Source organism: Chiloscyllium plagiosum, chromosome 5 (genome assembly GCF_004010195.1).
Source record: "Chiloscyllium plagiosum isolate BGI_BamShark_2017 chromosome 5, ASM401019v2, whole genome shotgun sequence".
Taxonomy (NCBI): domain Eukaryota; kingdom Metazoa; phylum Chordata; class Chondrichthyes; order Orectolobiformes; family Hemiscylliidae; genus Chiloscyllium; species Chiloscyllium plagiosum.
In genome coordinates this window covers 20,612,658-20,629,591 of record NC_057714.1, presented here as the reverse complement: position 1 = coordinate 20,629,591, position 16,934 = coordinate 20,612,658, and the positions used below count along the sequence as shown (strand labels likewise).

At 40.9% G+C, this 16,934-nt stretch overlaps 1 protein-coding gene across 1 annotated transcript in view; it reads right to left on the bottom strand.

The window, feature by feature from the left end:
- retreg1 (reticulophagy regulator 1) overlaps window positions 1-16,934 on the bottom strand; it is an 81,179-nt gene that overhangs the window by 5,556 nt on the left and 58,689 nt on the right. The window contains exon 6 of the mRNA XM_043689682.1: window positions 2,914-3,051. Within this exon, the coding sequence (XP_043545617.1) occupies window positions 2,914-3,051 (138 nt within the window). The remainder of the gene's footprint in view (window positions 1-2,913; window positions 3,052-16,934) is intronic.

Below are 16,934 nucleotides of genomic sequence, written 5' to 3'. Positions count from 1 at the left end.
GTCTAATCAAAGTTTTATAGAGCTGCAACAAGATCTCACGACTCTTAAACTCAATCCCCCTGTTAATGAAAGCCAAAACACCATATGCTTTCTTAACAACCCTGTCCACTTGGGTGGCCATTTTAAGGGATCTATGTACCTGTACCCCAAGATCCCTCTGTTCCTCCTGCCAAGAATCCTATCCTTAATCCTGTACTCAGCTTTCAAATTCGACCTTCCAAAATGCATCACCTTGCACTTATCCAGACTGAACTCATCTCTGCATCCTGTCATCTCTGCATCCTGTCAATGTCCCGCTGCAGCTTACAACAGCCCTCTATACTGTCAACGACACCTCCAACCTTTGTGTCATCTGCAAACTTGCTGACCCATCCTTCAATCCCCTCTTCCAAATCATTAATAAAAATCACAAACAGTAGAGGCCCAAGGACAGAGCCCTGTGGAACACCACTTACCACTGACCTCCAGGCAGAATATTTTCCTTCTACTACCACTCGCTGTCTTCTGTTGGCCAGCCAATTCTGTATCCAGACAGCTAAGTTCCCCTGTATCCCATTCCTCCTGACCTTCTGAATGAGCCTACCATGGGGAACCATATCAAATGCCTTGCTGAAGTCCATTATACACCACATCCATAGCTCAACTCTCATCAACTTTTCTAGTCACATCCTCAAAGGTTTGTGAGGCATGACCTGCCCCTCACAAATCAGTGCTGACTGCATTTAATCAAGCCATGCTCTTCCAGATGGTCATAAATCCTATCCCTCAGAATCCTTTCTAACACCTTGCAGATGACAGACGTGAGACTTATTGGTCTGTAATTGCCAGGGATTTCCCTATTTCCTTTCTTGAAGAGAGGAATTATATTTGCCTCTCTCCAGTCCTCAGGTACGACTCCAGTGGAGAGCTAGGATACAAAGATCTTCGCAAGTGGCGAAGCAATTGCATTTCTCATTTCCCAAAGCAGCCGAGGAAAAATTTGGTCCGGGCCTGGCGACTTGTCAATCTTAATGTTTGACAAAATTTTCAGCACATCAGCTTCCTCTATCTCTATCCATTCCAGCATGCACACCGGCTCTTCAAAGGTTTCATTCACTACAAAGTTCGTTTCTTTCGTAAAGACAGAAGCAAAAAATTCATTTAGGGCTTCCCCTACCTCCTCAGACTCCACACACAAGTTCCTTATGCTATCCCTGATTGGCCCTACTCTTTCTTTGACCATTCTCTTATTCCTCACGTAAGTGTAAAATGCCTTTGTGTTCTCCCTAATCCATTCTACCAAGTCTTTCTCGTGCCCCCTCTTGGCTCTCCTCAAACCATGAATGAATAAAAAAAAACTGTCCAAGGGCTCAAACACATTTTTGAGTTGAAACAGTGACCTTTAGTCCTTTCAAATTAGTATACTGTAGTTGCTGCACATGATATGGTCTCCCCTATATTGGGAGGCCAAACATAAACTTCCACCTGAACAAATCAAAGGTCAGGTAAGAAATTCCTGTCAAGTTTTATGGCCAGTCGCTGGTCCAATGACAATGTTTCTTGGTGTTACTCTTGACTGTACATTAATCCACTGAAAACATTCTCCAGAACACTAGAGCTACGGTTAAGATGAGAGTGAATCTAATTTGAAAACTAACATGCACCAACTGGGACAGCAGAGCCAACACACTTTGCATTACTTGACTTACTCTGGTCCATCCAGCAGTAGCATACTGATATTCAACCTGGCTCAGGAGAAATCAGATTCGTATGGGAGATATCCACCTCTGGGAAGTTGACCAGACTCTTTGCTAGCTTCTCCCCAGCCCCAGCCCCACCTATTTATCTCTCCACCCTAGAGGCTTCCTGTCTCTATCCCTGATGAAGGGCTCTTGCCCGAAAAGTTGATTTTGCTGCCCCTCGGATGCTGCCTGACCTGCTGTGCTTTTCCAGCACCACTCTGATCTAAACTCTGGTTTCCAGCATCTGCAGTCCTCACATTTGCGCAGTTAACACATCGAAGCCTATGATGCGTGCAGGGAAAATCAACTCCTCAAATGAACTGCCCCAGTGAAGTCCCAGGTTTCAACCTTCCAGCTAGAGAATGGAAAATCTGGACAATGTTCAAAATACAAGCTGTAATTCACCTCAACATCAAGGACACCAATATCAGGACTTCATTGCAGCTCCTAGCAACAGCTTCCAAACTGGTAGACTTTACAACCTAGATCTCAAAAGCACCACCACACCACAGAATTTCCTATTATAATAGCTTATAACCAAAACATTGCTTCCAAATCTCTCTTCTCATAATCTGCACAACAAATGAATAACTGACTAAATGAGGGAAATGGAGTGGAAACGGCTACCTGGCAGTACTTCGTCCTGAATCAGCAGACCGTGAATTTGTCATGCACTTCAGGCTGACCCTTCATGAAGGAGTGATGAAGGAGAGTACATGGTAGGTGTTTTAGGTGAGAGGTTAAACTGAAATCCCACCTACCTTGTCATCATCAATGAAGATTGAGGGAGTTCTCCCAGTGTCTAGCCCAACATTTACTATTCAACTAACATCATTAAAACAGAGTATCTGGTCACTTGTCTATTTCCTAGTCATTTGTCTATTTTCTGTAGCAAACCAAGTGATGTTTGTCCGACATTACAACTGTGACTGCTGCTAAAAGAACATATTTGGCTCAGAAGTGCTTCAGGACATCCTGAAGGGTCTTGGGGGGAAAAAGTTCTTTAAATGTAAATTCTTTCTTTATTTCTTGCAATTGTTAGAAAGATTACCAGAATAGAATGTGTATTAGAGAAAAAAAATTTGCTTAATAATGCTTCATTAAATTATCACACTACTAAATTTGAGATCATTTCACTATTTATTTACCTTTTTGATACATAGCTCAAAAGTTAATGTAAAATTGTTCTTACTTTGCCATCTTGCTTGCAAATGTTGTACATAGTCCCTTAGACCAAAATCCAATCGCTGCAAAACTGGTTCCATCTTGTTGTAAATACTTTGCCCAAAATCACAATAGTTTATTAAAGGCCTCAACAGGATACATAACACTGTAAAGCCAACCAAGAAACAAAAAAAGGTTGTGTGTGATATCACATTTTGACATAATTTAATAAGGAGAAAAGACAGATGATAGTGGAGAATAACTTAATATATGACTCTGTAAAATGATTATTACTGGTCATGAAGCTTAGTTTTGCTCACTGTTATACTCAGATTTCATAAAACTCACTTATATGATCATTGCTACTCAATACTAAATCAACAATATAAAGTCTACATATGGTTAGGAACATATTTTATTAAATTGGATCTTTGTCAAGACAAATCATAACTTACCATCAGAAACAATTCACCTTTATTTCCAAAAGTGCCACAGTCATATAGCACAGAAACAGGCCCTTTGGCCCATCACGTCTATTGACAGGCAGCATACACCAAATTATACTAAAACCATTTACCTGCACTTGGTCCATAGTCTACTCTGCCCTGGAATTTAAGTGCTCATCCAGATGCTTTTTAAATGATGTGAAAGTGCCCTGGCACTTACCTGTAACAATTCCTGGTCACATTCACTAAGGTGACGTTTTAATAGGAATTCCGATGTTGATCACATCACTAACCTGTAACAGCTCCCTGTCACACCACCAAAATAAATAATTAGTTTTCCAGTTCTGAGGTCAGCTAAAATAATAACTTAATTAATCAATAAACAGCAGAAACCTATCTAAATTCTATTTATCAGAATTTATTAAAATACCTTCCTGATTTCAAAAATAACTGCTGTTAGAATTCTGTAAAGAATTAAAGATATTATAAAATTCTCCTTACTTTTCACTTAAACAACTTTATCCATTCACATGCCTTAAAATAATAAATACCTCCACATCTCTTAGACATATACATCTGCAGTTTCTCCAAAGTACCAAAACTGCCTTGTTATATCGAAATATATATTTAATACCTTAAAACTCCAAACTAGTATTCATCTCTATTTATTCTGTGGAACATAGAATAAAGGGGTGACCTTAATGAAGTGTATAAAAGCATGAGGGGCATGGATGGGATAAATGCTTGTAGTCTTTTTCCCAGGGATGAGAAGTCCAAAACTAGAGGACATAGGTTTAAGGTGAGAGGGGAAAGATTTAAGAAGGACCTGAGGGACAATGTTTTCATGCAGAGAGTTATGGGTAAATGGAATGAGCTGCAAGAGAAAGCGGTTAAGCCGGGCACAATGGTAACATTTAAAAAGCATTTGGATTGGTACTTGGTTTGGAAGGGCTTAGAGGATATGGACCAAATACAGGTAATTGGAACTAGCTGAGTGGGCACCATGGTCAGCACGGACAAGTTTGGGTAGAAGGGCCTGTTTCCAGGCTGTATTACACTATGACTCCAGATAGTAGTACCTTCAGATGGCATTCTTTGGTACAGATGTCAATTCATTCTAAGCATGTCCCAATTTTCCTGCCTTCTCTCCATATCCCTTCAACTAATTCCAATTAAAAATCTGTCTAACACCTCCTTAAATTTACTCGCTGTCCCAGCAGCCACTACACTTTGGGCTAGCACATTCCACAGAGTCACAACCCTTTGGGAGAAGTAGTTTCTCCTCAACTCGGTTTTAAATTTGCTACCCCTTATCCTGAGACTATGACCTCTCAGAGAATGCCCCACAAGAGGAAACATCTGCTCCATGTCTACTTAATCCATACCTTTTATCATCTTGAATACCTCAACTTGATCTTCCCTCATTCTTCTAAATTCCATACAGCATAGGCCAAAACTGCTCAATCTCTCCACATATGACAAAGCCCTCATCTCTGGGATCAATCTAGTGAATCTCCTCTGAACTGCTTCCAATGCCATGACATCTTTCCTCAAATAAGGGGACCAAAACTGTGCACAATACTCCAGATGCAGTCTCACCATACCCTGTCTAGTTGCAACAATACTTCCTTACCTTTATATTGGCTGCATGCTAGCTTTCTGTAATTCATAAACAAATACACTTGGATGCCCCTGCAATGGAGCACCCCAAAGTCTCTCCCCATAAAGATAACACCTTCACGTTTTCCACACCCAATTGCAAGATGTCGCAGATATTCACGTTAAACTCCATCGGCCACATTTTGGCCTAGTCTCCGAACCTATCTATATCCATTTGTAAGGTTGTTATTTCCTTATTGCAATTTATTTCCGACCTATTTTTGTGTCATCCATAGATTTGGCTATAAAGCCTCCTATCCCTGTATCCAAGTCATTATTGCAGATTGTAAATAGCCGGGGTCCCTACTAGTTATGTCTCGCCATCCAGAAAAATAAAGTTATCCCGACTCTCTATATTCTATCCACCAGTCAGTCATCTATCCAGGCTAATAAATTACCCCTAATTCCACATGATCCAACCTTGTGAACTAACCTTTTGTGTGGCACCTCATCAAATGCCCTCCGGAAATCCAATTAAATTACATCTACAGCATTCCCGTTATTCACTTTGCTTGTTACTTCTTTGAGGTTCTCTAGCAAATTAGTTGAACAAGATTTGCCCTTCATAAAACTATGGTGACTCTGATGGAAGGCATTTTGACTTTGCAAATAACTTCCTTGATCATTGATTTTAACACTCTCTCAACAACAAATGTAAAAACTAATAGGTCTATAATTTCCCACATTTTGCCCCTCTCCTTTTTTGAATAAGGGTGTTATATTACCCATTTTCCAATCCACTGGAACCTTTCCTGTGTCAAGGGAATTTTGGAATATTGTAACCAATGGATCCATTAACTCCGCTGCCACTTCCTTCAATGCTCTAGGATGTAGGCCATCAGGCCCAGGTGATTTGCCTGTCCTCAATCCTAACAGTTTCCTTAGTACCTTTCCCTATCAATGTTGGTTGTTCTAAGTTCTACCTTATCTTTTGCCTTTGACATGCCCATTCCAACAGGAATGGTACTATTGTCCTCTGCCATGAAAACTGAGGCAAAGTATTGTTTCAGCATCCCTGCCATCTCAGTCCTCCATGCTATTATCTCTTTGGTTTCATCTTAAAGGGACCAACATTCACATTAGCCACCCTCTTTCCTTTTATGTACCTTTTGCTATCCTTTTGATATTTTGTGCTAGTTTTCTTTGGTAATTAATCTTAGCTCTTTTTATTAATTTTTCAGTATCCCTTTGTTTATGTTTGAATGTTTCCTAATCTTCCATCCTGCTACAGGCCTTGGCAAAATGGTATACCTTTTGACTTTACGTTGTCCTTGACCTCCTTACTTAGCCATGAAGGTTTTTTTTAACCCCCACCCCGTTATCATCTTTCTTTGTTACTGGGATGTATTTTAGTTGTGAGGAATTGAGTAGCTGCTTAAACATCTGCCACTACTCATCTGCTGTCTACCATTTCGCCTTCCTGCCCAATACTCTTGGCCAAATCTGTCCTTCTGCCTATGTAATTTCCTCTGTTTAATTCCAGAACACTACTGTGGGACTCCACTTTAATAATACTAGTAATATCTATCCTATACCTTTAGCATTCTATATTCTTTTCAAAATACCTTTCCTTCAGTTTCAGTCTTAAGATCGGTGATACTTTTGTTTAAGAATCTGGCCCATAGATAGATGAATACAGGCCTGATTTTAACTATTCCTTGGCGACATTTATATCTTGCTTGGATTAAGTGATCCAATGATTAACTCATGATCCTATCTGAACAACATCTTCCCAACTGACATCCATTACTTAATCGCTACCACAAATACATTTCTCCTTCCTTCCCAACCATGATTGGATCAGCGATTTTAAGATCTTCAGCATTTCTGGACATCTTAACACACTGAGTGGAAAAACCTAGGTTATTTAAAATAGTTGACAATACTTTAAACTATAATGTTGTTTTCCCAAATTATAACTGGTTAAACTATTTGAATAAATGCCATGAGGACTGCAAGGACCAATCCCTGATGTTCCACTCTGCGTTAGTTGCATCTTTGCTCACTGCCTTACCCACAAGCTTACTGAGAATGCATACATTGTTCTCCAGTGCCAAAGACCATAACACCAAACCAGCACTCCGTTGGTCCTACTACCTATTACTATTACACTGATACAGTATTGTTCCAAACTAGTAGTTTCACACATGATCCCACACACCAGAAAGACTCAGCATTACGACAGTCCAACTCCCTCTCAGTCTGACCATTTCTCAACTTCTCCAGCTTTGCAAAATTCAGGTCTCTGTGACCTTTGTGCTTTTCCAAGACTTTCACGTCTCATCACGCTGTTTTCAAAGAATGAATATTATGTTTCCTGTGTTACCAAACTCAAATAACCTTGCCTACAGCCTATTACCAGATTTCTTTCCTGACTACCAGTAAGCTATAACATCTTCCCTACCATTTGTATCTGTATAATGAGTCAGTAATTGCAAAGTTTGGTTAATAGTTTTAAAACTAAACAGGAAGATTTACAATGTGAAAGCAAAGTATGCCTTGAGAGCTAATAAATAACACATACATTATTCAGTAATGAAAATTTGATTTTCTAAACTACTGCAAATCTAGTTGTATATTATGCACAGTATAAAGTGAAACTCTGCATCCAAACATAAAAAGTAACATTAAATGAGCTTCTACTTCTATTTTAGGTAGATTTTTTTCTATAATATCTATTATGTCATTGGCTCTCTGGCCACACAGTTGCTTGGGGTTTGACTTTCAAAGTTAACTCCCATTTCTTTCTGCTTCATCTACCTTTTGAGTGTGTCTTGAGAACCTCCTGGGACCCTATAGCTTATGTGGCTCCTGATGATATATTAAAAGATTAAAGTGGTACTGGAAAAGCACAGCAGGTCAGACAGCATCCAAGGAGCAGGAGAATTGATGTTTCGGGCAAAGGCCCTCCAATCAGGAATGAGGCAGCGAGCCTCGGGGGTGGAGAGATAAATTGGGAGGGGCAGCGCATGGGGAGAAGGTAGCTGAGAGTGCAATAGGTGGATGGAGGTGGAGGTGAAGGTGATAGGTTGGAGCGGAGGGTGGAGCGGATAGGTGGGAAGGAAGATTGACAGGTGAAACAGGTCATGAGGATAGTGCTGAGCTGGAAGGATGGAACTGCGGTAAGGTTGGGGAGGGGAAATGAGGAAACTGGTAAAGTTCACATTGATGCCCTGGGGTTGAAGGGTTCCGAGGCGGAATTTCTCTGACATATTTCCAAAAGTTATTTCAACACATGCAAATTTATTCTGGCACTCTTGTATCATTCTTCTTGCATATTTTGTTGCTGGCCCTATTTTCCAACCACTTACCTCTTAAAAAAATCACATTCCTTTCTTTGTGATGATCTTCAACTATGTATCTCAATGTTAAGCAAACTAAAAACTCACTCTGGTACTATTTAAAGCAAATCATTGATAGTACATGGGTGTTAGCAAGGAAATAGAAGCAACACTGTTTCAGAGATTGGAAGAATATTGTCTCTGCAGGCTGTATTCAACAACTTGCAAATCCCTTTTTGCTGCAGCATGGACAAACGTACAAATTTCGTCCAACCTGCTGTTCCATACCATTTCAGCAAACCAGTCAAGTACGCTAGCGTAAATTAAAATTGACATTGCATTTCTTAAAGAGGAGTCGCACTGCATTTTGAAAGGTTCTGGAAGTTGCATGGGAAAATAACCTGACCTGGATTAAGGCAAAAGCATGAGAATCAGCAAATTCTAAGCTTTTCAAATGCTGCATTGGAAGTCTTGGTGGCGAGGATGTCAAGAAGCAGAGGAGCCACATAAGCTATAGGGTCCCAGGAGGTTCTCAAGACACACTCAAAAGGTAGATGAAGCAGAAAGAAATGGGAGTTAACTTTGAAAGTCAAACCCCAAGCAACTGTGTGGCCAGAGAGCCAATGACATAATAGATATTATAGAAAAAAATCTACCTAAAAATAGAAGTAGAAGCTCTGACACAATTTGTTGTACTGAAAGCCACATATGTTAATACACAGAGACTGTTGGTTGCAGACAGAAAGAACAGGTACATCTTCAGCATCTGTGTCATTGTTGTGTCACCATGATCTTACCAGACCACAGGGGGCTGCACTCTCAGAGAGAAGCGACTGGTGGTGATTTAACCTGAGGGCCACCAGACCTCAGGTGAGGGAAGAGGTTGAGAAGGAGAGCCCTTCATAGTAACTTCAAACTGGTAATGGGAATTTTACCCACACTATTGGCAACGTACTGCTCTGCAAACCAACAACCAGCCAACTGAGTTAAATCGATTCCCTCTTCAGTGCCAACTCAACTTTCCAAAGTAGATGACAGCTATTCTCTGGTTCATTTCTCAGAGCAAGGACTTCACCAAACAGAACTTGTTTTCAAACATTTAAACAAAGGGGCAGTAAACTATCAGTCATCATTAATTGATGCATTGGCTACAACAATGTAAAATGAAATCAGTTTTTATATTGCATTGGAGGAAAATATTGATTGCCTGATAATTGAGTTCCAACCAGTAGAAGATGTGTTGTGGCCAATGCATCAGTTAATGAATTTGGCAAAGTTTACATTAGTTTGTTGGTCTATTTTGGTCCACTTTGAAAAAGACTTTTTCGTTCTTTTAGATCTTTTTGATTTTTCGACGTGTGAATAAAGGATCTGTACTAATGTACTTCCAGTTTTGGAAGATCAACAAACATACTGAGTTTGGGCCTTTGGAAAAAAGATCAGTTTTAGGGTTAAGCAGAGTTTTTTATAAAAGGGGCCAAACAGATTTGAACAGACCTGAATGGACCTTCTGTGGAAACAGGCGTTTATATTCTATTAGAGGAAAATACTGTTTGTCTGATGACCAAGCTCAGATCAGTAGAAGTGTTACAAGCTTTTCGGTGACTGTTTTGTGCCTGATTCTTCTCCTATTCTCCACACCTACTCACACACCATGATTGCGAGCAGTTGGGTGCAAACGTGACAGGTGGTTATTAACCATTCTGAATTTTTTAAACTGATTAATTAAGCAAAGTGACAGTTTTTCCAACAGTCAACAGAACTCTACAGGTTCCAGAAACTCATGCAAGATTCAATTCAATTTCTTTGGCCAATATATCTGAATCACATTCTGTGCTTTGCATTTCCTTAATGTAAACTTTGCCAAATTCACTGCAGTTTAACAAACTCAGGAATTCTAAAAGACTCCGTGAGCTCAATTTTAATGCTATTTGCTGAGTTGGAAGAGATGATTAAACCTTTGCAAATCTATTACTGCTTGCTACCTGAAAACCAAAAATATCCTTTATCTGAAAAACAGTTGGTCCTGAAGTATACAGGATATAGGGGAATAAATTACTCTGACAGCAATATGTGGGACCTAATGATGCCATTGTGATACATGTGTGTAGTTACTGACTATAGCTCAAGGAGCTTCAACTCAGAGTGAATGAGTTGAAGTCTGATCTACAGACAGTGATGCCTCAATGTTGGAGACTTTTACCTGGATACTTTGTTCCAGAAGGCAGTAACACCATTTAGGCTAGGGTGTTATGATTTGATGAATGGTCAGGAACAGGTCTGAGGCTGGTAAGGGGACTGAGAATGTATTGTTACGACTTGAGGTAAACCCCATCTGCTAATTTAAACCAGTGACACAGAAAAGATTTACCCCATGCTATAATCTATTAAATTTCAAGAGGCAAAGAACTATCCCAGGGGTCACTATTTAAAGTAAAAAATAGCAATTTTATTTTTTAAATCCAACAGGGAATATTAAAACCAACAACTATTTACAACTCCTTTCTCTTAAACCTATCTTTTACCTCCCACTCTACAATACTAGTCCAATAAAAAAAATCACGATTAAGATTTACCAAAAGAAAATCAACTTTCAAAAGCTGTCGACTTCTCTTTGTATCTTCCTCTGCAGAGTTTCTTTCACTTCCTCACAGATTACAAGTGGAGGTGAGCTTTTCTGGGTGTTTGGTTTCAGTTAAGAGAGGTTCGACAACCATATCGTATGAATAAACTCTTGCTTCAGGTACTGAAACTTTAAAGGATCTGCATAAATTGATATTTTTATTGCCCTTTAGTAGTAATGTATTTTGTTAACAACATTTTTTTTGAAAACCATTTTTTTAGATATACTAATGTCACAAGAGGCGTCCTACTTCTATAGTGTGTAGTGGGTGAATGGTCATGAAGGGCAATTGAGTTGCTAGGAAGGCATACCAGGACAAGGGGAAATGAGGATGACATGGGCAGCATTTAGAGGAAAATACAGGAGCTGGGTTCCTGCCTCAAATCTTAAAGGTTTGTGTCAATTTTACTTGATATAAATCTGATTTGATGTCTCTATTTAAGAAGCCCAAAATCCCAAATGCTGTGCTATTCACTCTCTCAACTGGACCTATCATTTTCAATGATCAATGCACATACACTCCTACCTCTTTCTGCACATTCTTTAGAATGGTGTGTTAGGTCTACATTGTCGGACCTCTTGGGTGGAGTTCTCTGTATTCGTCACTAGTGAGACACGACAGAATGTGACTCTGAGTGAAGGACCAAACAGACAGTAGACGACAAGCAAACTTTGCAACTGCCAAACAGGTCTGAGATGCTCTCAAGGAAGAAAGTATAGTCTGTAAGATGGGTCAGCAGGCTGGCCACAGCACTATGGTACAGAAAGTCATTCAAGCAGGGAGAACAAAAAAAGAATGTAGTGGCAATAGGAGACAGTGTTGCGAGGGAGATTGACACAGTTTTCTGCAATAAACAGCAGGAGTCAAGAAAACAAGAACAACACCGGGGCTCGAGAAGAAATATGGATGGGAGGGTGAAGATTCAGTTGTCATAGTCCATTCAGTTACCAACAATATAGGGTAGACAAAGAAAGAGGGTGTGCAGTGTCACTATGAGGAATTAAAAACAGCGAATCAGACCCTTAAAACTATTCAATGTTCAAATATGCTCTGCTCAAATTGGCATATGGCAAATCAACAAGTACGACATAATAGCCATTAATCAGTCATAGCTATAGGATGACATTGGACCTGAACATTGAAGAACACTGACAATTATGAGGAAGAGGAAGCAGATAAAGGTGAAGGAATGACTCTTGATTCAAGATGATATTTTGACAATAGAGAGAATTACTCCAGTTCAGGAAATCAGATTGTAGAAACACATTGGGTAAAGGTGAGGAACGATAAAGACAAGGTCGTTGCCCTGAAAAACATGTATACCGTTTTGGATACTGTTGAAGGGAACAACTTACCGGGGGTATGCAATAGGCACAGACCCTGTCCCTATTGCACAGAAGGGAAGGAGGGAAAGGAGAGTGTTAGCAATTGGGGACTCAATAGTTAGAGGCTCAGATAGAAGGTTTGTTGGGAGCGAACGAGATTCACGGTTGGTGTGTTGCCTCCCAGGTGCCAGGGTCTATGATGTCTCTGATCGTATCTTTGGGGTCCTGAAGGGAGAGGGTGACCAGCCTCAAGTCGTTGTCCATGTAGGTACCAACGACATAGGTAGAAAGAGGGATAGGGATGTAAGGCAGGATTTCAGGGAGGTACGGTGGAAGCTTAGAGCTAGAACAAACAGAGTTGTTATCTCTGGTTTGTTACCCGTACCACGTGATAGCAAGGCAAGGAATAGGGAGAGATATCAGCTGAACATGTGGCTTCAAGGATGATGCAGGAGGGAGGGGTTCAGGTTCTTGGATAATTGAGGCTCATTCTGGGGAAGATAGGACTTGTACAAACAGGATGGTCTTCACTTGAACCAGAAGGGTACTAATATCATGGGTGAGAAATTTGCTGGTGCTATTCGGGTGGGTTTAAACTAGCTCAGCAGGGGGATAGGAACTGGAGGTGTGGTTGCAGTGCACAGGAGGATGAGCGTAGAAAGGACAGGGACAGGATTTCAGGGCACAGGAATGTGCTGGCAGACAGCAAAGTGGTTTGAAGTGTGTCTACTTCAACGCCAGAAGTATCCAAAATAAGGTAGGTGAGCTTGCAGCATGGATAGGTACCTGGTACTTCGATGTTGTGGCCATTTCGGAGAGATGGATAGAGCAGGGTGAGGAATGGATGTTGTAGGTTCCAAGGTTTAGATCTTTCATTAAGAACAGGCAAGGCAGTAAAAGAGGGGGAGGTGTGACCTTGTTAGTCAAGGATAGTGTAATGGTGGCCGAAAGAACTTTTGATGAGGACTCGTCTACTGAGGTAGTGTGGGCTGAGGTTAGAAACAGTAGAGGAGAGGTTACACTGCTTTTTGGAGTTTTTTATAGGCCACCGCAGAGTTCCAGGGAGGTGGAAGAGAGGATTAGCAAAATTATTCTGGGTTGGAGTGAAAGGAACAGGGTAGTCATTATGGAGGTCTTTAACTTCCCCAGCATTAACTGGAAATACTATAACTCTAGTATGTCGGATGGACCAGTTTTTGTACAATGTGTACAGGAGGGTTTCCTGACACAGTATGTCGAAGGGCCGACAAGAGGGGAGGCCACACTGGATCTGGTGCTTGGTAATGAACCAGGCCAGGTGTTTGATTTAGTTGTAGGTGAGCGCTTTGGAGAGAGTGACCATAATTTAGTTATGTTTAGTTTAGTGATGGAAAGGGATAGGTACAAGCCACAGGTCAAGAGTTATCGGTGGGGTAAGGGCAATTATAATGCGATTAGGCAAGAATTAGGATGCATAGAATGGGATAGCAAAATGCAGGGGATGCAGACAATGGAAATGTGAAGCTGGTTTAAGGAATAGATATTGCATGTCCTTGATTGGTATGTTCCTGTCAGGCAGGGAGGAAGTGATAAGGTAAGGGAACTGTGGTTTACTACAGAAATTGCATCTCTTGTTAAGAAGGAGGAGGCTTATGTGTTGATGAGGCAAGATGGTTCAGATGAGACGATGGAGAGTTACAGATCAGCTATGAAGCATTTAAAGAGAGAGTTAAGGAGAGCAAAGAGGGGACACGAGCTGTCTTTAGCAAATAGAATAAAGGAGAGCCCTAAAGCTTTCTCTCGGTATGTGAGGAATAAAAGGATGATTAGGGTAGGAATAGGGCCAGTCAAAGACAAAAGTGGGAAGTTGAGTGTGGGCCCTGTGGAGATCGGAGAGCTGCTAAACGAACATTTCTCATCGGTTTTCACTCAGGAAAAGGAGATTATTGTAGAGGAGAAGAATAAGGTACGAGATATTAGACTAGAAAGGATAGAGGTTAGTTACGAACAGGTGTTATCAATTCTAGAAGGAGTGAAAGTAGACAAGACAGCTGGGCTGGATGGGATTTATCCGAGGATTCTCTGGGAAGCTAAGGAGGAGATAGCAGAGCCCTTGGAGCAGATTTATAACAGTTTGATTTCAGATAGTCAACATGGTTTTGTCATGGGCAGGTCGTGTCTCACAAACCTCATTGAGTTTTTTGAGAAGGTGACCAAGCATGTAGATGAGGGTAGGGCAATTGATGTGGTATACATGGACTTCAGTGAAGCCTTTGATAAGGTTCCACATGGTAGGCTGTTGGAGAAAATGCAGAGGCATGGAATTGAGGGTGACTTAGCAGTTTGGATTAGAAACTGGCTTTCTGAAAGAAGGCAGCGAGTGGTGGACGATGGAAAATATTCAGCCTGGAGTCCGGTTACTAGTGGTGTGCCACAAGGATCTGTTTTGAGACCACTGCGGTTTGTCATTTTTATAAATTACTTAAGACGCAGACATGGGTGGATGGATTAGTAAATTTGCAGATGACACTAAAGTCAGTGGAGTAGTGGACAGTTTGGAAGAATATTACAGGTTGCAGGGGAACTTGGATAAACTGCAGAATTGGGCTGAAAGGTGGCAAATGGAGTTCAATGCAACTAAATGTGAGGTGAAGCACTTTAGGAAGAATAACAGGAAGGCCGAGATTACTGGATCAACAGAAAGATTCTTGGCAGTGTGAATGTGCAGAGGGACCTTGGAGTCCATGTACGTAGATCCCTGAAAGTTGCCACCCAGGTGGATAGTGCTGTTAAGAAGGCATACGGTGTGTTAGGTTTCACTCGTAGAGGGATTGAGTTCCAGAACCGCAATATGAAGCTGCAACTATACAAAATGCTGGTGCAGCCACACTTGGAATATTGTGTACAGTTCTGGTCCCCATATTTCGGGACGGACGTGGAAGCATTGGAAAAGATGCAGAGGAGATTTACCAGGATGTTGCCTGGTCTGGAGGGAAGGTCTTATGAGGAAAGGCTGAGAGATGTGGGTCTGTTCTCATTGGAAAGAAGAAGGCTAAGAGGGGATTTGATAGAGACATACGAACGATCAGAGGATTAGATAGGGTAGACAGTGAAAGTCTTATTCCTAGGATGATGACGTCAGCTTGTACAAGAGGGCATAACTACAAATTGAGGGGTGATAGATTTAAGACAGATGTCAGAGGCAAGTTCTTTACACAGAGAGTGCTAAGGGCATGGAATGCCCTACCTGCTAATGTAGTCAACTCAGTCACATCTATGTTCTATGTTCTAATGATAATTGCTATATCCTACGACAAATTGTCAAGGGGTTTTAATCTATATCTGGACTGGCTCTACTCTTTCACTTGCTGTCATATTTCCTGTAATATCTTTGGACTCACCCTAATTTAACCTGCAAGTATTTTTTGCTCTTCTAATTGTTTTTTCTCAAGATCCTCCAGCATTTTTTATGTTCCATGATGGCCTCCCTTTGCATCTGCTAAAATCCTCTTTTGCTTCTTTATCCAGTCCTAAGTATTCCTAACATGCCAGATTTTCTGGCTTGTTCCTCCTGTTTGAGGAGAGAAGCTGAATTGTGTTATGGTAGAGATGGAAGGAGATGGTATTTGTGATGGAAAAGATGGGGTCATAAGCTCATCCAGGAATGCATTAATTTTCAATTTCTCATCCTAGATTTATAGAGTAATAGAGATGTACAGCACGGAAACAACCTTTCGGTCCAACTCGTCCATGCTGACCAGACATCCCAACCCAACCTAGTCCCACCTGCCAGCACCCGGCCCATATCCTTCTAAAACCTTCATATTTATATACCCATCCAGATGCCTTTTAAATGTTGCAATTGTACTAGCCTCCACCACTTCCACTGGCAGCTCATTTCATACATGTACCACCCTCTGCGTGAAAAGGTTACCCGTTAGGTCTCTTTTATATCTTTCCCCTCTCACCCTAAACCTATACCCTCTAGTTCTGGACTCCCCCACCCCAGGGAAAAAGACTTTGTCTATTTACCCTATACATGGCTCTCATGATTTTATAAACCTCTATAAGGTCACCCCTCAGCCTCCGACGCTCCAGGGAAAACAGCCCTAGCCTAATCAACCTCTGCCTATAGCTCAAATCCTCCAACCTTGGCAACATCCTTGTAAATCTTTTCTGAACCCTTTCAAGTTTCACAACATCTTTCTGATAGGAAGGAGACAAGAATATTCCAAAAGTGGCCTAACTAATGTTTTGTACAGCTGCAATATGACCTCCCAACTCCTGTACTCAGTACTCTGACCAGTAAAGGAAAACATACCAAACGCCTTATTCACTATCCTATCTACCCATGACTCTACTTTCAAGGAGCTGTGAATCTGCACTCCAAGGTCCCTTTGTTCAGCAACACACCCTTCAAATCTTTTGAAGATGTTTCCCCTTCCTATCTTACTAATCCCTAGTACTACAAATTTCCAGTTTTCCACGTATTTAGTTCTGCACTCTTCTGCATTTTAATCAGTTTTGCCCTGACTGCTGTGTCTTAACTCTGAAATTACCGCTACTTCTTTAAGGCATTCCTCAAATCCTTTTGAGAATCTTTTCTAATAATACCTTTTTTTGTTAACTTATTTAATACTATAATCCTATCAAGAGCTTTGGGATGCTTTACTAATTTACAAATCACACGACACCAGGTTATAGTCCAACAGGTTAAGTTGGAAGCTCTAGCTTT